This window comes from Aotus nancymaae, unplaced genomic scaffold, assembly GCF_030222135.1.
Source record: "Aotus nancymaae isolate 86718 unplaced genomic scaffold, 86718_ANA_hifiasm-v0.15.2.pri h1tg000016l, whole genome shotgun sequence".
NCBI classification, from domain to species: Eukaryota; Metazoa; Chordata; class Mammalia; order Primates; family Aotidae; genus Aotus; species Aotus nancymaae.
In genome coordinates this window covers 47,590,304-47,616,660 of record NW_026988428.1, presented here as the reverse complement: position 1 = coordinate 47,616,660, position 26,357 = coordinate 47,590,304, and the positions used below count along the sequence as shown (strand labels likewise).

Sequence of the window (26,357 nt, the reverse complement as noted above, 5' to 3'; positions counted from 1 at the left end):
ACTCATAATCAGTTTAAATGCATTTTTTGGTAAAAAAAAAAAAAAAGATAGCTGAATTCATATAAAGAATATAAAAGTCATAATTTCTAGTGTTTATTTTATAGCTTTGGAGCCAACTTGAGTCTTAAAAAAAATTTTTGCACATTTTTCTTTCTTCCATTTTCCTGCCATATACCATTATTTTTCTTTATGAGAATCTTTAAATCAGGATTATAAGAAGCCATCAGACAGATTCTATTGAACCTGCAAAATGTCTTCCTTTTCATTAAATTAAAATGTCTTGAGGTGGAACAAAAACTTTCTATTCTGGGACAGCTTAGTGCAAGGCAAATCTGCAGCTTTTATCTGTTTGGCCTCTGTGGGTATTTGAGTGTTTGACGTTTGCTTTAAAAGGTGGTAGCAGCTGATCTTAGTGTTATAAGAGCCTTTGCAAGGACAGGAGAGAGAAAACAACTGGGAATTATTACAACTGTTAGATTATAGCAAGTGAGGAGAAATGTAAGTGAAGAGACAATTCATTATTTAAAAAAATGATCAATTACTAACCTCATCACCCATGTGAGACTGAAACTCAAACTTCATTGGTGGACAGAATGCAGCAGGGTACATCTCCATGAATCTCTGCTTATCGCTCCTGGGCTCTAAATTATCAACTGCATTCTCGATAATGTCTAAGCCTTCATGTCTGGAGGTTTCAAGATTGTACTCCGCAGAGAGATATGTTCTTAGGGCTCTGTTCAGACTTGCATGGTAGCCAAGATCACAGCACTTAAAAAGTAAAAGAATACCACATGCAAAAATTAATGCAAAATTGATCAAAGACCAAAATGTGAGTATAGCTATGAAATTCTTAGAAGAAAACATAGGGGTAAACGTTCATGATATTGGATTAGGCACTGGTTTATTGGATATGACATCAAAAGCACAAGCAACAGATGAAAAAATAAATTAGATTCATCAAAATTGAAGACTATCCATCTCTACTAAAATACAAAAAATTAGCCGGGCGTGGTGGCATGTGCCTATAGTCCCAGCTACTCAGGAGGTTGAGGCACGAGAATCACTGGAATCTGGGAGGCAAAGGTTGCAGTGAGCCAAGATAGTGCCACTGCATTTCAGCTTGGGCTACAGAGCAAGATTTTGTGTAAAAAAGAAAAAAAAAATGTCACTATCAAGAGAGTGAAAAGAGAACCCACAGAATGGGAAGACATTTTTGCAAATCATATATCTTATTAGGTACTTACAGCTAGAATATATAAAGAACTCTTACAACTCAATAATAAAAAGACAAAGCCTAATTTTAAAATGGGCAATGAATCTGAATAGACATTTCTTCAAAGATGACATACAAATGGTCAACAAGCACATGAAGAGATTCTCAAAATCACTGGGAAATACTAATGGTAATCAGGGAAATGCAAATCAAAACCACAATGAGATACCACTTCACACCCACTAGGTTGGCTGTAATCAATAAGACAGACAATCAATAAGAGAATGTGGAGAAACTGGAACCCTCATACACTGCTGGTGGGAATGTAAAATGGTAGAGCCACTTTGGAAAACAATCTGTTAGGTCCTCAAGAAGTTAAACATATAGTTAGCATATGACTCAGCAAATCTGCTCTTAGATATATATCTAAGGGAAATGAAAACATATTTCCACCCAAAAATGTGTACACAAATGTTTATAGTATTATTAACAACAGCTAAAAGGTAAAAACAATCTAAATGTCTACAAACCAGCAAATGAAATGTGGTATAGCCATATCATTAAATATTATTCAGCCACAAAAAGGAAGGAAGAACTGATACATGCTATAATATGGGTGAACTTTGAAAATACTATTCTAGGTGAAAGAAGCAAGTCACAAAAGACCACATATGATTTCACTGACATGAAATATTCAGAAGAGACAAATCTATAAAGACAAAAAGTAGATTAGTGGTTGATGAGGGCTAGGAAGAGGGAATAAGTAAAGGTAATGGCTGAGGGGTGCAAGATTTCTTTGTTAGGTAATTAACATGTTCTAAAATTGATTGTGGTGATGGATACACAACTCTCAGTATACTGAAAGTCAGCTGTAGATTTATAATGCGTAAACTATATAGCATGTGAATTATATCTCCATTAAGCTGTTGAAAAATAAAAGAGACAAAATAAAATACCAAAAGAAAAGAATGGAAAATAGCATTCAAGTTTTATTTGTGCAATACTGAGATTGATACAATAATTTATTGAAATCTGTGTAGGCTGCAAATACACTAACTATAATATTTGGGATTTTCATATTTTATTGAAGATCAAGAATAAATTGTACTCTTTGAGAAGTGAGGAGAACAGGTTAGAATCTGCCAAAATAGTCTAGGAATGCCTTCCCTCTTACCCCTAGAATAAAATTCTTAAATAATAAATGATTGCCAAAGTCTGCTTATTGGAAGTAGAATTTCATTTAGTATTCCTAGGAATATAACAGCTTTGAGATTCTTGAATCTTCATTATCTTTAATTTGTATTTACATTTATTTTTTCATGTTGCATTTTAAGAGAATATGACTTTTAAAAAAAACTCTGAAATTAGTAATCAATTACTGACAGCTTGATTTTCAATTTGTATATAAAAGCAGTATAAATCACTTAAAGAGGAAACAAGGGACTTTAAAGTTACAAAACCAGATCCTTTCCTCATATTGTTCCAGTGAAGTTCAATCAGTTCTATTTGATTCAATTCAACACAGTAATTGGCCATGGATTAAGTGCCAGGGAATATGCTAGGCTCTAGGCACATAAAGATTGGAACGTAGTAAATAAACTATCTCCATCCTCAAGGAATTTGAACCTAAGCTCTGTTAGTTTGCTGTTAAAATAGTGGCGAAGTCACAAAGAAAGCAACGTTTGTACAAAGGATGTATCTACCAGGATGTGAACCATCGGATCTGCTTTCTGAAGGTACACATTCAATCACTGACCTGTCCCTAAAACCTATTTCATTCCACCCTTGGAATTCAATTAAATAGGTTGGTCCTTACAACTAACCTATTTAATTCTAACCTTTACCCTCCAATTTCAGAATTATTACATTTGAAATTTTAAAGTAAAGATATTCTGAAATCTTGCTATTTAAAATTTAGTATGTGGACCAGCAGCAACGGCATCACTGGGGGCTTGCTAGAAATGCAGGATCTTGGCTGGGTGCAGTGGCTCACGCCTGTAATCCCACCACTTTGGGAGGCCAAGGCAGAAGGATTGTTTGAGCCCAGAGGTTCAAGACCAGCCTGGGTAACATAGTCAGATACTGTCTCTACAAAAAAATTTAAAAATTAGCCGGGTATGGGGGCAGGTGCTGTGGTCCTAGCTACTCAGGAGAGTGAGCTGGGTGGAATCACTTGATCCTGGGAGGTAGAGGCTGCAGTGAGCTGAGATCGTGCCACTCCGCTCCAGCCTGGGCCACAAGTGGGACCCCTGTATCAAAAATAAAAATAAAAAAGGGATCCAGGGTCTCACTACTGACCTATTTCAGAATCTGAAGATTAAAAAGGATACACAGGTGATTCATATGCACATTAAAAGTCTGAGAAGCACTGCCCTAAAACAGTCATCAAGTAAAATGAGTCTGCAACCCTGTCTTTTGGGGGTGCTATTTCCCCAAACAGAAAAAAGACTTGATTAAAGACGATGATTTGAAAAAATCAGAAAGTAGCTGTGACATCATAATTACAAATACAAGCAAAATACAATTGTGAAATGCAACACTCAGTCTCATCAATATATTTCCAGTGGAATCAGCTGCACTCAAATATAGAGAGTGATTCATTTTGGTTAATTTAGAAATTCTAGTCTCAGATGAACAAAGTCCTCTTGTATTCCTCTTCCTTCTCAAAATCTATAATGGTTCTGTGCAGTGGTTTTACACACATCAGAGGGCCTGAAAAATTATTCTATCTTTCAAGAACGCCTCATTTAATGAAACATAAATTTGTAAAGGGAATGACCTTTTTTTTTTGATGTACCAGTGTTTAAAAACATCTCACTATTCTGAAAGAAGACAGATTCTACTTGATTATAATGAAGCAGATGAGACAAGCTGTTTTATTTTATGAGTATTGATCCCAACGGGACTTAAAAAATTGAAATTGATAGGAATGAAATCAGGAGAAAAGCCTCCCCCTCCCAGAAAAAAATCCAAATCTTTTAAAAGAGAAAGACAGAGAGAAGGAAAAGGCAGAAAAAAGGAAAGAAAGAAAGAAAGCAACCTAACCCCAACCAGATTGACTTGAAGCTCTGAAAAATACATACTAAATTTTCATTATTCCGAGACTTGGCTCAAAATTTTAAGTGTAGCTTCTTTGGGGAAATAAATGTGAAGACTACAGAAGCATCAGTGCATGTTTCCATAGCCAGTGCAGCCAGTTGGATTCTGCAGGTCTGGGCCCAGCGAGAGACAATTTCATTGTGGCCTCCTCCTAGGCTGGGAGGAGTGTGCATGTGGTTTAGTAACTCATCTAGGAGCCTCCCCAGGTGTCTTTGGAGCTTTGAGTGCTACCCTTAGGAGGCTTCTGTGATGAGTTTTGACAGAAAAGTTCCTTCTCTGACCCCTATGGTGCTTGTCACTCTGCGAGATCGCTTAATTGGCCTAATTTTGTTACTTCTGATAGGCAGCATTTCTACACTCTAGGCTTTTCAGGCATCTTGAACTAGAAACAAGATACAGAAAGAAGAAAATTCTTATTCAAGGTCTCCTGAGACAGCAAGGCTAGTCACTGAATCTTTTTTTTTTTTTCCTAAACTAGAAGCTGAAATGACACTGGATGTGTTAAAATTCAAGATACTTGCTTAAAAAGGTCTAGAGTAATTCTATGGAGCTTATGAATTATTAATGACAATATGAAAAGTCAGCCTCTGCACAAAGAGCTGAGTTATAGCCTAAGTGCATTTAGCGATGAAAGTACATAAGAAACCAATACAAGATTTCATGAAAACAAAGCAGTGTTGTTCTGATGGATGAAAAATGCTGAACGGATACATAAAATTATGGATTAAAATTGGGGAAGAAAAGGCTTTTAGAAGTGGAAGGGTATATGTATATTTTTAAAATATCTGAAAACCTGTCAAGAGAGATTCCAGTAGTTATTAGTCTAAATCAACACAGTAGGCTAATTTTCTTAGGCAAAAGAGTTGCAAATAGTATCAAAATGAAGATGAAATCCAAGTACAGAGGCTCCTCAATTTACGATGGGTTACATCCCAATAAACCTGTTGTTAAGTGGAAAATATTGTAAATTAAAAATGCATTTAATGCCGCAATAAACATTGTAAAGTCGAAAGCTGCAATTTGAACCACTGTTAAGTCTTGATGCTCCTCTAGTTGCAATGGGGTTACGTTTAGAAAAATCAGTCGTAAAACTGAAAAACTGTAAGTTGAACCAGTGTAAGTTGGGGACCACCTGTATGGAGGACTGTGAGAAATGCTGAGAGCTGGCCAAAATAACATGGTGACTATAATGTGTAATGTTAGGTATAACTGGATCACAGCTGTTCAGGAAGAATACCTTTTTTTTTTTTTTTTGGTGTAATTCCATGATATGAGCCCTAGTGGGGTAGAAGTTTTGCTCATAAAATGGGAGTTACCATAGTGGAACTGCATGGGAAACAAGTCTGACATTCATGTTTCAAGAACAGTAGCAGCGAAGGTCATTTGCCAGGGTTGCCCTGGAGTAACTGGAGGGTAGCCCCAGGCTCCCATGTGATTCCAGAATTCAGCAGTTGTCATGATAATGCAAAGGATAACTCTTCTGCAGAATTATTCTACCTTCACTTCTATACTGTGGCCTCTGTTGAGAGACTTCTGTGATCTCGTGTCCTGGGTCTTATCTCTGGGTTTAAATAAGTCTAGCTTTGGTTATTCTAAAGCCGGATATTGGGTATAGACTCTAACCAGTCCTTATTTTGAGGCTTTTTGCAAACTAGTGCAACCTAAGCAAAGTGAATTATAAAAACAGCTTTCACATGACCAGGGGTATCTTTCAAAGGACCAGAAATAGAAAAGTTCAGAGCTTTTACGTAGTAGTCAAATGAAGAAAGCAGATTTCTTCTGCCTAACTACCTCTTTGACCTTCTCTATTTTCCTAACCATATAGAATTTCACCCTAGAAACCACAAACATATTTTGTGAGAGATAGGCAGCTCTAGGATTGAACCAGATGTCTAAACTTTTTACAGACAACTTTTACACACCAGTTTTCATATCTGGGTTCCTGATGGAGAGAGCTAGCTGACAATTAACTCTTCTTGTTGTCTCAACAACTGCAACCAAGCATTTAGAAAAAGTTGTTTTGAGTTTTCTCTTGAGCAATGAAAAGATCAGAATGGTCCATCTGTGTGATAGGAGTGAGTACAAAGTAGGAAACAGAAGGACTGAGTTGCATATGCCTGAGCCAATGAGTTGGCCAAAAAATCATCTGCTGCCTAACACATCTCCCACCCATATACTGATGGACAATCATTTCCTTCAGGAGCTGCTACTAGACTCATTTTCCCAGGCTAAAATCTCTGTAACCAGTCTGAATCAAATAAGAGAGGAGAGAGAGCAAGCAAACCAAACCCAATTAAATACAGGCCAGATGGTAAATGCTACGCTAGAGTCAAAGGAATAGGGAGTGTTAGGGGAAAGGGTGTTGTCCTTTTATACAGGGCAGTTGAGGTGCAACATAAATGAAAAGAAGCAGTCAGTCCTGCAATGCTCTGGAAGAGTGTTCCAGACAAAAGCTGCAAAAGCCCCAGATGAGAAAAAGCTTGGTGGTTCTGAACAAAGAAGGCCAATGTACCTGATGCATGGTGAGTAAGGGAAAATTTGGAAGAGATGACACTAAATGCAGATGGGCATCAGTTCATACAGGGTCTTGGTAAATAGTCTGGATTTTATTCTAAGGACAATGGGAGGTCTTTGGAGATTATGAAATAGGAATAGACATATCTGATTTATGTTTTACTTTCTCTCTCTCTCTCTCTTTTTTTAGGTGGAGTTTCATTCTGTCACTCAGGCTGGAGTGCAATGGCATGATCTTGGCTCACTGCAACTTCCACCTCCTGGATTCAAGTGATTCTCTTGTGTCAGCCTTCTGACCAGCTGAGATTATAGGCGCCTGCCACCATGCCCGGTAATTTTTGTATTTTTATTAGAGATGGGGTTTCACTATGTTGGCCAGGCTGGTCTCAAACTCCTGTGATTTATGTTTTTTAATACTCTGGCTGCTTGGGAATAGAATGGATTTTTGGAACACATGATTGGAAGCTTAGGAAGCTATTGCAATAGTGCAGGCAAAGAATGAAGAGGCTTTATTTAGGAAACTGGGAGTACAGCTAGTGAGAAGTGGCAGGGTTTGGGACACTTAGGAGGTAAAGAAGACAGGATTTGCTGATGAATTTATATGTGTGAAACAAGATAACTGGTTTTTAGCTTGTGCTACTGGGCAGAAAGTGGCGTGATTTTCTGAGGTGGTAAAACATGACTAAAAAGAAAGTTGTTATGTGTGTGGAGGATGATAACAGTAGGGCAAATGGGTATAAAAATTTGTGTGTTTAGTGTTTCATGTGTTCAAGATGCCTATTAGACAACTGGTTAGGGATGCCCAGTAGTCAGTTGATGTACCAATCTGAAGCCCAGGAAGATGACCAAGGCTGGCGGTAAAAATCTAGGAGCCATCAGATGGTATTTAGGCCAAGGAAGCAAGAGATCATGCCTCAGCATTCAGAAGTCCAGCCAGAAAGGACAAGTGAGCACTGGAGACTGAGAAAAGAGAAGGAACAGCCCGTACTGCAGGAGGAAACCAGATCAGTGCATCTTCCTTTAACAAAGGCCCCTGGAACCTCCACTGTAAAGAACTTTAAAAGCCAACTACTTCAGTCATCCGACTCATTTCAGTTTTTAAATACCCTTTCTATCACAAAGGGATAAAACCATGCCTAAATCAGTTTACATGATTACTACAATATCCTAACCCATTTAACATGATCTCTCCATAATCTTCCTAATAGGAGTTCAGGTCTAATGGGGAATACAGCACTACAATGAGACAGGTGCTCATGGATAAATCTTAATACTGTTACATGGGGGAAATGTCAAATTAAGAAAACTCTGAACTCTGAATAAGTTGCTTTTTAATTAAACCATGTCCCAAGACACAAAATAGATAAGGTTAAAAGCTTTAACATAGCTGATTTTGCAGAAATGATAAAAAAGGATGGCATGTAATACATGATACAATCTAACTTCAATCTTATTCTTCATAAATGGCAAATAAAACACATGTGACAGATATTTCTATGAAGAAAACTGCCTGGAGTAGGGAATTATTCCTTGGCAATATTCCATAATAATAATAACAAAGATTTATCTTTCAGGCTCTTAACCAACCTGCAGATGTTTATAGGGAGAAATTGGGGACCGTGAAACTGTACTGCAAGGATGACAAATACTTTATTATTACTGGGCAGGTGCTCTGGGAGAAAGCACTGACAGAATTTTATTGTTGATGACTGAATTTCTCTGAATACATTTTGAAGGTGTGGAACTGAAGTGGAAGAGGCTACATTATCAGTAATGCAATTTTAAAACTAGTTGCTTTAAGAATTCCATATTTTCAAAGTGTTGAACCTGATGATATATCAGAGAATCCTTAAGACTTGTACTCTACTCTAATTCTTTTCTCTTGGCAAATCATAATCTTTTGGAACTCTCAGCATTCAATTACAAATATTTGTTGCCTGTATTATTTTTCTTCTGGTTGTAACACATCCTAATTCTTACAGGATAATAAGTTATAGGCTCTTTTGCACTTAATATTGGGGATAATAATTATCACAGATGTTTAGCCTATTATTTACAAAAACTACAATCTAAAAATCCTTATTTGTTGTGAAATTAACACACTGTTCCACTTCCCACTTGATTCCAAACTAGGAGATTGTTACTTTACAAACTAAAATTTACTTAGGACTTTCTTCAGTGACAGAGGAAAAGCACTCTGAACAGTCTTCTGTTTAAGTGATACTCCAGCTTAACTAACACTTGCTTCATTTCATAAATCAGGATTGGCAAACTAGAGCCTGGGAGCCAAATCCAGCCCATGACTTGGTAAGGTAAATAAAGTGTGACTGCAATACAATCACGCCCATTTGCTTACTTACTATTTATGACTACTTTTGCACTACAGTTGAATAGTTGCGACACAGACCACATGGGTTCACAAACCCTAAAATATTTACTGTCTGGTCCCTTACAGAAAAAGTTTATCCACCCTTGCTCTAAAGCATAGTGACCAATGCCAATGGCAATGTGAACACACACAGCCAGTAGGTGCTCTCTAACACTCCTCTACATTTCTGCTCCAACAATTCATCTGTATGCCTCCAAGAATAGACTGTGCAATATTTGTGCCATTTATATTTATTATAACTATAATTAACTATTAAATAAACTGATAAAATAAGTCTAAAATGTTGGAAAGACTCAGGAGTAAACAAAATTAGATGAGACAAAGGTGTAACAACTGTGCAAGATTGTGAAAATACTGTAAATGTCCAGAATACTTTTTTCTTCACACCAAAAAACCTCAAAACTAGAAATCATAGATAATACACAATGGAAGTGATTTGTGTAAAGGAAGATTACTCTGAACTTTGTACAGTAGATAAATCATTAAAAGCATATAATGCATAGTAAAAACAGAACAAAAAGATAAATCATAATATTAAAAGATTGACAGGTACAAGTATATTGGTAAGCTTTAAACATATTTAAGGCATGTATTTATCATTTTAGTAATTCCCTGCTTTTTCTTTTTTAAATATAAAATATGCCATACTTATAGGAAAGTACAAAACATGTATGTATGTATTTATTTATTTATTTATTTATTTATTTTTGAGACTGACTTTCACTCTTGTTGCCCAGGTGGAGTGCAATGGTGTGATCTTGGCTCAACACAACATCTGCCTCCAAGGTTCAAGTGATTCTCCTGCCTCAGCCTCCCAAGTAGCTGGGATTACAGGCACCTGCCAATATGCCTGGCTAATGTTTTTGTATTTTTAGTAGAGATAGGGTTTCACCATGTTGGTCAGACTGGACTTGAACTCCTGACCTCAAGTGATCTGCTTGCCTCAGCCTCCCAAAGTGCTGGGATTACAGGCGTGAGCCACCATGCCTGGCTTATGTTCCTTTTAAATAAATAAAATGTTACTGATATTTCAGAAGTTCTCCAAGTTCCCCCTTCCCAATCACTATTCCTTCCCTTCTCCCTAGACATAATTCAGTATCTGGAGTACCAAGAAGTGTCCAAACTTTGTTTGGTATACTACATTCAAATATTTTCAGCTGAAATAAAAGAATAGATACTGGTTAACAACTGAGCCATTTTCTTCACTGCATTACCATCAATATCAATAAACGTTAGAGTTCTGATATCTAATGTTTTTGATTTGGACTTGATCAAGAAGTTAATTTTTACCTACTAAGTTTATGAAGGAGTTATATTCAATGATGGAACTCATCCTAATGTTCATTCATTGATCCTAACAAGGCACAATTAAGTATGTAAGATTTACTAAAAATAATTTCAGTAGACCTCCAAAAATCATTATTTATAAATGATTAGAGATTTTCTACATTGGTAGCAATTTCTCAGAGAGAGACACAGAGAATGCACTTTAGTAATTCAAACAAATATTGATTGGTAAAGGTTATCTCAAATAGATAAAAATTGAAATTACTAAACATTTTGAAAACCATTAGATCACCTCTAAATACATAGAAAAAACCAACTTGTCTATCAAAGTGTTGAATTATTAAAATTTTTAGCTGAAGTAGTTAACAAAAGAAGATTCCATTAGTGTCAATGATATATATGTAAACTGATTAGTCTGAAGGGCTTAAAAACATTTTAAAAATTGTTATTCCCTTTTAGTTTACATTATTAATTTGTACTGTAAGAAAGAATTTTGCTGACCAAAAGTAAATTATAGCTCAGATGTTGCTGAGTTCCAAATTAGCAGATTTTTAATGTAGTAAGATCCAAATCTGAGAGGTTGTAAAATATCCATAGTTTGATGTAAGGAGGAAGACTTAACTATAAGATGTAGGAAATCAGAGTCACATCACCCAAAGACAGCAATTTAACATCACCGTTGGTGGGCTAAGTAGATATTGTGGCATGCCAGAATAAGATGTAGCAACACACTTATGATGTATTCTATTGCAAAATGCTTAACTTGAATTCAACAGGCCTTTATATAAAATTCAACTTGTAAGAATATAGAGGATAAAGAAACAGGCTAAATGACATGATAAGGAGGTAATAGACAAATCCAGAAGCTCGAGTATTCTGAGGAACAACTGTCCATGTCTTTTCAACAAAGAACTTTGATGGTTTAAAAAAAATTTAAAGGACATAATGTGTAATCCAGACCTAATGTGTAATCCTAAATCAGGTCTGGCCTAGACACATCAGCTGTGAAACATTCCTTGGGGTCACAAATGGAAATGCGGTATATAGTAGATGAGACAAAAATCTACTGAGATGGAAGGATGAAGGTCACTGATTTTATAAAGTAGGTTAGAAAGTGCTACGTAAAATATGATTTCATACCCTCATTCTGGTTTAAAAATATGTCCATATAGACAAAGAGAAAGTCTAGCTTTAACAATGATGATCTTAGGTGGTAAGAATGTGATCACTGGAAGTCCTAGATAGTGCAATCAGAGAAGAGAAAGAAATAAAGAACATACAAACTGGGAAGGAAAAAGTCAAATTATCCTTGTTTACAGATGATATGATCTTATATTTGGAAAAAGCTAAAGATTCTACCAAAAAACTATTAGAACTGATAAATTCAGCAAAGTTACAGGATACAAAATCAACATTTCTATATGCCAACAGCATACGATCTGAAAAAGAAATCAATAAAGTAATCCCATTTATAATAGCTACAAATAAAATAAATATTTAGGAATAAACGAAAGAAGTGAAAGATCTCTAAAATCAAAAGTATAAAACACCGATGCAAGAAACTGAAAACACAAAAAAATGGAAAGATATTCTATGTTCATGGATTGGGAGAACCAATATTGTTAAAATGTCCATACTTCCCAAAGCAGTCTACAGATTTGATGCAATATCTATGAAAATACCAATAACACTCTTCACAGACATAGAATAAATAATCCTAAAGTTTATATTGAACCATAAAAAACCTACAGTAGCCAAAGCCATCCTAAGCAAAAAGAAAAAATCTTGAGGAATCACATTACCTAACTTTAATTATAGTCCAAAGCTATAGTAACCAAAATTGTACTGGCATAAACATAGACCAGTGGAACAGAACAGAGAACCCAGAAATAAATTCAACTATCTACAGTAAACTCATTTTCAACAAAACTGCCAGGAACAATGATATGGTTTGGCTGTGTCCCCACCCAAATCTCATCTTGAATTGTAGTTCCCAAAATCCCCACATGTCATGGGAAGGACCCAGTGGAAGGTAACTGAATCATGGGGGCAGTTACCCTCATACTATTCTTGTGATACTGAATGAGTTCTAACAAGATCTGATTGTTTTATAAGGGGGTTTTCTTTGCTTGGCACATCTCTCTTCTGTTGCCACATGAAGAAGGATGTGTTTGCTTCCCCGTCCACCATGATTGCAAGTTTCCTGAGGCCTCCCAAGCCGTGTGGAACTGTGAGTCAATTAAATATCTTTCCTTTATAAATTATCCAGTCTTGGGCAGTTCTTTATAGCAGTGTGATAATGGACTAATACAAACATACATTGGGGAAAGGTCTCTTCAATAAATGTTCTGGGAAAGCAGGGTACTATATGCAAAAGAATGAAACTAGACCCATATCTCTTACCACATACAGAAATCAAATCAAAATGGATCAAAGACTTAAATCTAAGATCTCAAACTATGAAACTACTATAAGAAAACATTGGGGAAACTCTCCAGGAAACTGGTCTGGGCAAAGACTTCTTGAGTAACACCCTAAAAGCAGAGGCAAACAATGCAAAAATGGACAAATGGAATTACATCAAATTAAAAAGCTTCTGTGCAGCGAAAGAAACAATCAACAAGGTGAAAAGGGAATCCACAGAATGGAAGAAAATATTTGCAAGCTATTCATCTGACAAGAGATTAATAACCAGAACATACAAGGAGCTCAAACAACACAATAGGAAAAAATCTAAAATTTGTAGGCAAAAGATCTAAATAGTTCTCAAAAGAGGACACACAAATGGCAAACAGGTATATGAAAAGGTACTCAACATCACTGATCATCAGAGAGATGCAAATGAAAACTACAATGAGATATCATCTCACCCCAGTTAAAATGGCTTTTATCCAAAAGGCAGGAAACAACTAATGCTGGTAAGGATGTGGAGAAAAGGGAACTCATGTACACTGTTGGTGGGAATGTAAATTAGTACCGCCACTATAGAGAACACTAGGGAAATTCCTCGAAAAACTAAAAATAGAGTTACCACATGATCTAGCAATCCTACTGATAGGTATATACCCAAAAGAAAGAAAATCATTACATTGAAGAGAAATCTGCATTCCCATGTTTACTGCAGCACTATTCACGATAGCCAAGATTTGGAAGCAACTTCCAATTGTTTTTTTAGTAACCAAAACAAAATATTGTAAATAGTCAAGACTTGGAAGTGCCCATTAACAGATGAATGGATAATGAAAATGTGGTACATATACACAGTGGAGTTCTATTTAGCCATGAAAAAGAACAAGATCCTGTCATTTGCAACAACATGGATGAAATTGAAGGACAATATATTAAGTATTCACTTATTACAAAATATTTCATTCAAGGAATCACTTGATTTAAATGCAGAAACTTTTTGTCTTGTTTTAAATACTTCCAGCACCCTAATGAAATAAAAGAAACTTTTTCTGTTACACTACTCCTAGATTTCCTGAATAAAAGATTTCACTCAGTTTCCTGAGTAAAAATAAAAAATTTTATAACCCCAGCTTTCAAACCTAAGTCTGCCAGGTTTCTGCAAGGTATACAAAATATAAAAGAACTAATCCTATATAACTTCTTTTTTGCTTTTTTGTTTAGGGCTCATTTTGGTAGTGACTGGAGTATTTAATTAAATCCAAACTAATTTTAATATTGAAAAGTATTTCTTTAATACTTACAAGGTACTAAGCACCATTCCTAACAATGGGAATCCAGCAGTGAATAAAACGAAGGTTTCACCTTTATTGACCTTATGTATGAGTTGGGAGACAAACTATAAGTGAATTTATATTTATATACATACAAGTACATGTACACACACACACATATAAAATAAGTCATGACAATGCCATGCAGAAAAATAAAACAGAGCTATGGAGGTGCTTCTTTTGATGGGGTGTCCAGGAAAAGCCTGATACTTGAGTAGAGGAGTGAGCTGCAATGCCATGCAGCTATCTGGGAAAGGAATGTGTCACACAGAAGGACTGGCATATCTAAGGGTGCAGAGGCAGAGGTGCGTCTTGCCATCTCAAGATGCTCACAGAAAAGCAAAGGAGGCCAGGATGGCTGCAGCTGAGCGAGAGAGGAGGAAGGTGCTAGGAGACGAGGTTGGCAGAAGTCTATCACTTAGGGTCTTTTGGACAGGGAAGGGCTTTGAATTTTGTTCTATGTGTGATGGGGGCCATTGAAGGATTTTTTTGAGCAGGGAAGTGACATTACCTGGGTTACATTTTAAAGATTCATTCTGGCAGTTGAGTGAATAAAGGCATCAGGAGGAGACAAGTGAAAACAGGGAGCTATAGCAGCACTATTCACAATAGCCAAGATTTGGAAGTACCCATCAACAGACGAATGGATAATGAAAATATGGTACATATACATAGCAGAGTTCTATTTAGCCATGAAAAAGAATGAGATCCTGTCATTTGCAACAACATGGAAGTGGAGGACAAAAAGTATTAACAAAATAAGCCAGGCACGAGAGACAAACTTCACACGTTCTCACTGATTTGTGAGAGCTAAAAATTAAAACAATTGAACTTACGGAGATAGGATGGTTGTGGGGGTGGTGGGGAAGTGGGGATACTTAATGGGTACAAGAATATAGTTAGACAGAATAAATAAGAGCTAGTATTTTTCAGCACAATAGGGTGACTTCAGTTCACAGTAATTTATTGTATACTTAAAAATAACTAAAAGCATATAATTGGAATGTCTGTAACAAAAAAAAATGAAAATGCTTGAGGTGATGAATACCCCATTTACCCTGATGTGATTGTCATGCATTGCTTGCCTGTATATATCTCATGTACCTGATAAATTTATATACCTACTATATAACCATAAAAATTAAAAATTAAAATTTAAAAAGTGGTTATTTTATATCTGCTTGTAGTATTTTCTAGGTTTTTACAATACACATGTACTGCTTCTATAATAATTTCTATGGAAAACTTATGACTTTTCTTTGGTATCAATAGATGCATTCATATTGCTTCATCATAGAAAATTTGTTAGAAAAGAGACAGATACCGACATGAATGGAAGCTAAAGGGAAATTGGGGGTTTATAGAAAAAGGTCTCAACTTTAATTCTTTAACTCTTTATAATACTTTGAATTTATCAAGATACATTTACTGCCTTTCATGTCATTTCACATACATAATGCTGTGCACTAAAAATGTTGTCTTGATTTTTTCTCACTGGAGGCATTACAGCTCTTCTTGTTATTATTAGATATCTCAGTGTAAGATGTACTTTGCTAAATAAACTCACAAAGCATGAAGAATTCTAGATACCTCTGCATAATAATCAACCTGTTTCCTTTTCACCAGGAAGGGTCAAGCTTAATGGTTGTTAGGATCACCACTATATATGCAAATTGGATCCCTACAAAATAAGCAACCATTTTAGAATATACATATTCACACTCTAATTGCCTTAAAAGTGAGTCAAGGAATATAAAAATTACTTTCACTAAGAGAGTACTCAATTTCAGTTGAATATACAACAAACCAATTTCATATCATTTATTTCCAATTTCTTAAGTCATATTATTTGAGAATTGTTCATGTTTTAAATTTAAGACTGATCTTCCAAAAGTTCAACTTTTTTTTTAAATTGCATTTTAGATTTTGGGGTACATGTGAAGAACATGCAAGATTGTTGCATAGGTACACACATGGCAGTGTGATTTGCTGCCTTCCTCCCCATGACCTATATCTGGCATTTCTCCCCATGCTATCTCTCCCCAACTCCCCACCCCCCGCTGTCCCTCCCCTATTTCCCCACCGACAGACCCCAGTGTGTGATGCTCCCCTCCCTGTGTCCATGTGTTCTCACTGTTCAACACCTGTCTATGAGTGAGAACATGCGGTGTCCGACACAAAAACAGAAAATCAAACAACTTTTTTAAAAACAGAAAATCACTTGGCATATTGAACATTTACTTATTTGGTCAGAGTCAATTACATCTGGAGGGTAAAAATGTATGAGTTTGGGCCAGGTGCAGTGACTCACGCCTGTAATCCCAGCACTTTGGGAGGCCAAGGCGGGTGGATCACCTGAGGTAAGGAGTTCGAGACCAGCCTGACTAAATGGAGAAACCCCATCTCTACTAAAAATACAAACTTAGCCAGGTGTGGTGGCGCATGCCTGTAATCCAAGCTACTTGGGAGGCTGAGGCAGGAGAATCACCTGAACTGAGGAGGTGGAGGTTGTGGTGAGCTGAGATCACGCCATTGCACTCCAGCCTGGGCAACAAGAGTGAAACTCTGTCTCAAAAAAAAAAAAGAGGTATGGGTTTGAAGCCCACCTCTGATTGGCCACATAACCTTAGGCAAGTTATCTAGCTTAGTTAGATTTCAGTTTTGTTTTGTTTTTTCAGTTTCTAAAATGGAGAAAACACTATTTACCTCAGAGAGTTGTGATGATTAGATGAGATTATGCTGCCTGTTACATAGCGCACTCAATAAATATCCATGACAATGATGGTGATGACTCTCGTAATCCTGACATGCAATTCCAGTCCATATATCCCAAGAATGTTGAGGATGCTCCTTTACATCTCCACATAGATGTCTGATAGGTATCTCAGTCTTCCCAGACATAGCAAGGCTACTGTTCCCACTTCAGCCTGCTTCTCCCCTGGGGCCCCTATCTCAGTAACCCAGGAGTCATTTTTTAGGACCTCAACCTCGCAGTCATTTCTATCCTCTTTTTCACACATGGCAGCAAATTCCTATGAGCTCTATGTTCAATCTGTTTTGGTCTTACCACTTATATAGGTCTATGGCTACCACACCAGTCCAAGTCAGCATCATCTTTAGCCTGGGCAAACACTCTTGTTATAGCTCCCTGTTTTCACTCATGTCCTCTAGACTCCTTTAGTCTATTTCTCATTTAGCTACCAGAGTGAATCTTTAAAATGTAACCCAGGTGATGTCACTTCCCTGCTCAAAAAAATCCTTCAATGGCCCCCATCACACATAGAACAAAATTCAAAGCCCTTCCCTGTCCAAAAGACCCTAAGTGATAGACTTCTGCCAACCTCGTCTCCTAGCACCTTCCTCCTCTCTCGCTCAGCTGCAGCCATCCTGGCCTCCTTTGCTTTTCTGTGAGCATCTTGAGATGGCAAGACACACCTCTGCCTCTGCACCCTTAGATATGCCAGTCCTTCTGTGTGACGCATTCCTTTCCCAGATAGCTGCATGGCATTGCAGCTCACTCCTCTGCTCAAGTATCAGGCTTTTCCTGGACACCCCATCAAAAGAAGCACCTCCATAGCTCTGTTTTATTTTTCTGCATGGCATTGTCATGACTTATTTTATATGTGTGTGTGTGTGTACATGTACTTGTATGTATATAAATATAAATTCATTTATAGTTTGTCTCCCAACTCATACATAAGGTCAATAAAGGTGAAACCTTCGTTTTATTCACTGCTGGATTCCCATTGTCAGGAATGATGCTTAGTATCTTGTAGGCATTAAAGAAATACTTTTTGATACATGGAGAGTTTTTCTTGTATTAAAATTGGTTTGGATTTAGCTAAGTACTCCAATCACTACCAAAATGAGCCCTAAACAAAAAAGCAAGAAAGAAGTTACATAGGATTAGTTCTTTTATATTCTGTGTACCTGCAGAAACCTGTTTGAAAGCTGGGGTCATACAATTCTTTATTTTTACTCAGGAAACTGAGTAAAATCTTTTATTCAGGAAATCTAGGGGCAGTTTAACAGAAAAAGTTCCTTTCACTTCATTATGGTGCTGGAAGATGTAGGTATTTAAAACAATACAAAAAGTTTCTGCATTTAAAATAATCAGTGATTACCTGAATGAAATATTTTGTAATAAGTGAAAAGAGAAAGATTTCCCGGGTTTTATTTATTATTACATGGCTCTATATAAAGAAATTATGATATTATGGGATAAAATTGTTTTGAGATTAAAAGAAAAAATTCACATCAGAGGCTGGGTGAGGTGGCTGGCCAGGCAGTGGCTCAGGCCTATAATCCAGCTCTTCTGGAGGCTGAGGCAGGTGGATCACTTGAGCTTAGGAGTTCGACACTGGCCTGGGCAACATGGCAAAAGCCTATCTCTATTAAAAATACAAAAATTAGCTGATGCGGTAGCAAGCACCTGTAGTCCTAGCTACTCGGGAAGCTGAGGCACAAGAATTGAACCTGGAGGTAGAGGTTGAAGTCAGCTGAGATAGTGCCAAACAAAAAAAAAAAACAGAGGCACTTCAGAGTGTTAATAAGCTAAAAAATAACCCTCTCCCTCAACAATTATTTTGTAGAAATCCCCAACTATGGCTAAATGGTTTGGCACAGCTAAATACATGAGACTTAAATTCACCGAAAAAATGAAGTTGTTTTAACCTACTGTATGTTTAAATTATGATGGCTACTATGAGCCATAAAATATTTTATAATAAAACTGTTGATTCTAATCAATACAAAGCAGTATATGAATAAAATTCCAGCCACTAACCCTCTGAACATCGATGACTTTATCTGTGCTGTTTTTATGGCACTTGTTATCTTTTATTTGCAGGTAGTGGCATTTCTGGACATAGGATTTTTGTGTTTCATCTTTGCAGCTCCTACAGTGTTAGCACAATGACTGGGCTACTCAGTACATGTTTTCTGAATGAAAGGATGAATAAATCAGGTGGAGGGTTAAAGTTCAGGAATAATGGCAGTAAATGCTGCATACATATAATAGTGAATATATATTTGGAGAGTGCCAAATAAGCCCAATTACTGCTTTTTTATATCATATCCTATGAAAGCAATGTATAGAGATTTAGACACATCTATAAATATCATTTATGTGCACTCTATTTTGCATCCCAGTAATGATCACAACTATAATAAAGTAATCATTCATACAGTCATTTTCTTAAGTTTGTCTTCTCCACTTTAAATCCCAGAGCGTAAGGACTACATATGGCTTCTGAGAGCTTCAGCATCTCACAATAGTGGGGGCCCAATAAATATATTTTGAATAATGAATGCAGTTAGGGCTGTGCCACTACGTAACTTGCACATGACTGGGCCCCATTTTAGCTGAGTTTACCAGGCTTCTCACGGCTTCACAGAATCTAACCATTTATTTTTCAATGGTTTTAGGATACACACTTTTTCACATGCATCTTACAGTTGATAGTGTCTTAGTACCATGTATAATTTAAACAATAGTATTTTTTTCTTTCTGAGTATTACACAAAATAAGTCTTAAGAAATGATAGTATTTTCCAATCAATGAAATACAGTTACTGTTAATTTCATTTTAATATGGAAAAGACAAAAACTTTAAGTACTCACATCAATTAAATCAGAAAGATCATGTATATAATACTTGAAAACTGAGGCATTGGTGGCTTCAAGTGTTAGGAGATATTCGTTCCGTGCCTTAATTGATTTTAGCTTATTTTCCGAATATTTTGCTTGTCTCTGGAATGAAGATCCAGGCATTGAGAAAGAAAGCAAAGTCATTTTTAATCAAGACAGAGAAACATACATGAATTTTTATTAACCATAACAATTTATTCCACATATAAAAATGACCCTCAAAGTCCTCTGCCAAAAGTACATTTTGAATCTGATTTAAATAGCAAACTAAAATTACCCAGCTATGGGGAATAATAACAATGTATTTGGGCTTCAGGCCCATTTGCAATGAAATCTCCTTGTTAATATTCAAGTTCTCCACACTGTGTATTGAATACTTGGCATTCACCACTAAATGATGTCCAGCTGTTATTACATGATTTTTACATTTCTTAAACATTTCTCATTCCCATGGGAGGAAATGCATGTCATTTCACAATAATTTACAATGTTTAGATATCAGCTATTGCATCAGTGTTCTTAGTATTGTCTCCTCAAATGAAGGCAGAAGAGCTCTGCAGTATCTTTTTACTTACTTTTTCTTTCATTTTTTCAATTTTCTTTACAGAGCTTCGCCGTTGATGTCTCTCCTCTAGTCGAATATGGAACACTGGATCACCAGATCTTCCAATTTGCTTTTCCTCTTGTTTTTCAGCTTCTTTCAGCTTACTCTCTGCACTGATGCTCTCTGCATGATACATATGGTATGTTTTCATCACCTGTGGAAAAGTGACCCAAATCATTACAAGATGTCTGTCTGTAATTTACAGAGTGAATGGGAACCATTTATAGGACATATACGATATACATACCACCTTCCAAATGGCAGAGGGGAAAAGTCAGGTTGTTAGTAAAATAAGCGAATTATGGACTACTGCTTCTACATAAAGCACACAGAAATATGCAAATTCATCTACTAGGAAAAGGCACTTAGAGGACAGGAGTTGATGAGAAAATGATTTACAGAGTCTTATGCGTACTTTTCAATGTACTTGAAAAGTTCTCTTAAAAGTATTTCTGTAAAATCTCCTCTACATTATTAATTTGCAGAATAAACCATTTATTCATGGATCAATTTTAGCCCTACCCAAACCTAAATCAGTACAGTCATTATTAAAGGAATTTTATTGCATAAAATCTACCTGTCAAAGTAAAAAATGTAAATATTAAGGTTCATACACAATTTGAGTTGAAAAAAACATTGTTTTCCTGACCACAAATACTTTATGTTCAATCAAGAAAACATTTATTTTCTTTAAAAAACAAAAACAAAAATAAAAAAAACAAAGAAAAATAGGCTGGGCATGCTGGCTCATGCCTGTAATCCCAGCACTTTGTGAGGCCAAGGTGGGCAGATCACTTGAGGTCAGGAGTTCAAGACCAGCCTGGCCAACATGGTGAAACCCTGTCTCTAGTAAATACCAAAAGTCAGCCAGGTATGGTGGCACACCTGTAATCCAGCTACTCAGGAGGCTGAGGCAAGAGAGTCGCTTGAACCCGGAGGTTGCAGTGAGCTGAGATTGTGCCACTGTGCTCCAGCCTGGGTGACAGAGTAAGACTCTGTCTCAAAAAATAATAATAATAAATAAATAAAATAAAAAGCAATCAAGGATAACCACTATCAAGATTTTAGTATACAGCCTTCCAGCCTTCTTCCTATCAAAATACACACCCACACATGCATGCACACACACACATATTTCTTCCTTTAAAAATGCCATATATGCCTGGCTACTGTAGTGAGAAAAGGGGACTTAGTTAAAACTAAAGTCAGGGCAGGGCACGGTGGCTTCACACTTGAAATCTCAGCACATTTTGGAAGGCCAAGGTGGGAGGATTACTGGAGCCTAAGAGTTTGAGACCACCCTAGGCAACACAGCGGGACCCTGTCTCTATAAAAATAAAAAAAAATTAGCTGGACCTGGTGGTGCACGCCTGTAGAGCCAGCTACCTGGGAGGCTGAGGCAAGGGGATCACTTGAGCCTGGGAGGCGGAGGTTGCAGTGAGCTGAGACTGTGCCACTGTACTCCAGCCTTGGTAACAGAGTGAGACCTTGTCTCAAAAAAAAAAAATAAAATATAAATAAATAAATACATAAATAAAATAAAATGCCATATATGATTTCTCTCTTTAAAAAACTAAGCTCATCCTGTATTTATAATTTTTAGATTGTAAAGTCCTTTGCCACTTATGTATCAGAGCACATTTTCCTATATCATTAAATATTCTTCTAAACATAATTTTAAGTGCTACATAGTATTTTTCTATATGACTGTGCCATAATTTAATTCCCTATTGTTAAAAACTTTAGGATATTTCGACTATTTGCTTTAAAAAGTTGTGTTGAAAACCTTTGATGTATATCTAATTTCTTCTCTTAGAAATGACATATGTAATTTGAATTTTAATTAATTTAGGGATATATAAAACATAAAAATTTCACAAAGTAAAATTTATACAATGAATCCTCAATTATTACATATTTTGGTTATGTTATTGTTACAAAAATGTTTGTGTACAAAATTGTGTCATATTTTCTAGGACAAATTTTCAGAAATAGAATTGCAGGGTTAGAGCATATGCACATTTTTGAGACTTAGTAATATATTGCCAATTTTACACTCAGCTAATTAAAGCAAACTGATCCTTAGCATTATCTCTGAAAGTATTTCAGACAACATAGTTGTTTGATAAATACTTTCTCAAATAATAAACAAGCTATTCATTATTTTTATAATAGTATCTATGAATCTGTATGTAACCTCTGTATTCTTAGATACAAGAGAATAACAGATTTCAGAGTCACAGATTTTACCTGAAAATCATAATTTTTCCAATATAATTTCAATATGCTTTCATATGTAGTCAGATATCTGGGTGAATTAAAAAACCTGTATATTTTGAGCACAATTATGCTCCTTAAAAGAAACAACACATGTAAGGTATGATGACTCCAATGCAAAGGATGTATCAAGGAGCATAACCAAACTCGGCACCCAGTGCTAAACATTCATGGCAGAACTTTCTTATAAATGATGTCAAATTCTCTTCTGCAGAAGACAGAATTCATTTCATATGCAAATAACCACGTTATTCAGAGCCAATTTTATAACTAAGGTGTAGGAAGTTGAGAATAATGCAATGTTTTCAAGTAATGAATCTGATTTTTCTCATTTCAAGAGATGAGTTTTTAAATAGTTTGAGACCTGGAAGCATCACCGGAATAAACATATTTATTTAGGTTAACCCATATGAAATTGCTCTTTCTGTAGGTTATTAAAAAGGTGGAAAATCAGCACTTTCTTATGGTTCAACTCAACACATATTCTCAAGATGACTATTTTGAAGAGTAAGACATGGGGGTTAACGAAGAACTTTTACTTATTTTCATAAAATCTGATGATGGCTTTCCTTAAAAATGTAAGCTAGTGAATCATGTCAAAGACATTATAGAGCCAGAACAAAGTAAGGGGTAAACTACAAAGCACCGACTTTTTCTCAGCCGTGTGTAACTGGAAAGTTGTCTGTTTTTAGTAATTATTGAACCTGTCTGGGAGAAGTTTGGTTGGCTACTCCAGTTTAAAAGAAAAATAAAATAGCAGTAGGAAGCAGCTCAGCAGCTGGGAAATGAAAAGGGAGTCACCCTGCAGCTGGGCAAACAGCAAGGTCAACAAATCTACACATACCTTGCATTTACTTCTAGACTTGGCTCTGTTACTCCCTGCCTGAAGCAAACCCACACACTATTATATTTGGGTCTTGGTTCCAGTTACATCTTAAAATGAGAGGGTGTAAACACACACACACACACACACACAGCTCAGCTCTGTATTCTTGCTAATAGGAAAGAGGAAATGAGAACACGTGACTCTCAACACACTTGGATGAAAAGATACCCTAGGCCACCCCGAGTATCTGAGAAATATTTCTTTTAAATATATTATCACAAAGAAAAAGCCTGAACTTCTGATGCTTGCTTGACTTGGACACTGAGGACTAGCATAAACAGGTAATTTGCATAAACTAAGCCTTAGTATAAGAGAAAGGATACTGCGCTGACTGTCAGCAGGGTGTTCCTTAGACTAGTCTGAGTTAAAAGGAAAACATTTGAGTCTGACCTAATGCTGGAAAGAAAAGAGTGTATCTCATCATTATGTGGTTCAGCACAATAGCTGAGGATTCTCTACCTAGTTCAGTGGTGATTTCCAGAAAGCAAATTTCTTTGTTGAATTTGACTTAGGGTTTCCACTATTCACTAAAATGTTAACAGTTACAATGAATGAATTTTAAAAGTTGGGGAGATAAACACTAAACACTTTTCGAGAACTCTAATTGCAGATAATGAACGCAAGTACAAACTGCATCATTTAAAATGTAAGCTGTTGACAGAAGTCAAATGTATTTTGTACTTAAAATAAAATAACAGACAGTTCTCTTTTTCAGAGAATTAAAAAAAAAAAACTTTCATTTTTTTTTACAGGTGCATTTTGAATACATACTCAAAGAAAATAACAGCTTCTCCACCAGCTTAATGCAAACACAAGCCTTTGCATACCACATGACCTGACAGGCATATAACCATGTAAATATACTCCCATTGCATATTTTCCTGTTTGAATTCTTCTCTACTAAAACTTCATGCATAATTCTCCATTCAGGACACCTAATTTATCTTTCTTGCTCCATTTTTCCTCAACTGCTGAAAAAACAGTCAACTAGAAAGTGACCTACATCATAAATTTCTTTAGGAGATTGGGATATCCTAATGATAACTTGCAGATAAGTTAATGTTTTTGTCTTATTGACACACCCATATCATGTATCTGACACTACTCTTATAGTTTAAATCAAAATAATGAAAATACCTGTAGCAAATTTAATACTTAGTGTTAAGAAATCATTATCTATCTGAAAACTACATACATGTTGGATAAGATTAATATATTAATGCTATAGTTTCTACTTTTTGACTACTAGCTCAAAAGTTAGAAGACAGGGATCCCAGGAATGGATCTACAATTACTAGGTGTGCGGAAGTTATTTAATGCCTCTGCTCGCTTTACAAGGTTGTCATGGATGCCACATTGTGTGTCCCTGTGAGTGTGTGTTTTAATTTAAATTTTATTGAGTATTTACTAAATATGTACACAATATATACAGTATCACTAATACAGATATGTACATATATGTGTCTAATTTACTTTAGCAAGCATTATATAATGCTTACTATGTGCTAGACATAGTTTTAAGCATTTTATAAATAACATATGTAATCCTTCTAGGAAATCTTATGAGGTAGGTACCTTTATCTTTCCCTTGATGCTGATGAAAAAACTGAGGCATAGAGAGGTTATGTAACTTGTCCAAGGTCACACAGCTGGCAGAGCGATGGTGGGAACTCACGCAGCCTGGCTTCAGTTTAGATGTTTTGGATTGCTACGCCATAACCTTTGGAAAGTCTGAAGTATCATACAATTGGAAGGCCTCTTTATCTAAGGATACAGTCATTATTAGTTCTATTTAGGAATGGAAGAAAAGAGGGGATGAAAGACATTTATTCATTCAGCATGTGCTTGATGCTTACCACCCATAAGTCACTGATGGGTGTAAAAAGAAAGACTTGGTTCCCATCTTCTAAGAGTTAAAAATTTTGGAGACTAAAAAATGGGTCTTCGATATTCTGATGGGCACAGATGAAGGGAGGGCATCCAGGGTGGAAAGATGGTACAAGCAAAGTTACAGTAAAGTAACTGCGGGGAAGTGCACAGGTGAGGTGGACAGGAGCAGACCAAGATGGCAGAAAAGGGGGTCCATGGAAGAACTTGGAAGTGGATGGTTGGGTAACAAGCTGGAGGATAAGATTAATAAGTTGGCATGGGCCAGAGAGTCTTGAAACCCCCACTAAGAAGGGCATAATGTATTCTATAAGTGTTGGTGAATCCACAGTGTTGCAGACAGTATGGTTAAAGCAATGTCTTAGTAATAATATGGTAAAGATATGCAGGATGGCTTGGGGTGACCTCATTTAGTGTGGAGGAAGAAGTGATAGACAATAAGAAAAACAATCCATAATGACAGTTATAGAGCCTTTTCTCTGTTATCATTCTCTTTGACCTTTTCTTAAACTTGACATGATTCCCTCCACCATGGAGTTCAATGCCCTCAGATGGTCCCAACATCCTAAGCAGCAATTTGTGGACCACTCCTAGTCAGCTACTTATGGCTTCCTCCCCAGAATTTGTACGTTCCTGCCTCTGCAGCTTCTCCCAAGCAAGTCCCTGAGCTGCCATCTCCCAGCATCTCCTCCTTTTGACATCTGACCTATTCTCCATGGCAAGCTTAAATCTCACCAATGGTTAAGTGTTCCCTGGCGTCTCAGCCAGAGGGATCTTATTCTTATGACTGCCAAGACAAGTATTGTCTTTCA

The 26,357-nt window shown here is 36.4% G+C and overlaps 1 protein-coding gene across 2 annotated transcripts in view; it reads right to left on the bottom strand.

The window, feature by feature from the left end:
* The window catches only part of SRGAP1 (SLIT-ROBO Rho GTPase activating protein 1), a 313,613-nt gene that overhangs the window by 82,333 nt on the left and 204,923 nt on the right, over positions 1–26,357 (bottom strand). For both annotated transcript variants that reach the window (XM_012444906.3, XM_012444907.3), the window contains exons 5-7: positions 20,467–20,649; positions 19,865–19,993; positions 547–768 (exon numbers count right to left, since the gene is read on the bottom strand). In XM_012444906.3, the coding sequence (XP_012300329.2) occupies positions 547–768; positions 19,865–19,993; positions 20,467–20,649 (534 nt within the window). The remainder of the gene's footprint in view (positions 1–546; positions 769–19,864; positions 19,994–20,466; positions 20,650–26,357) is intronic.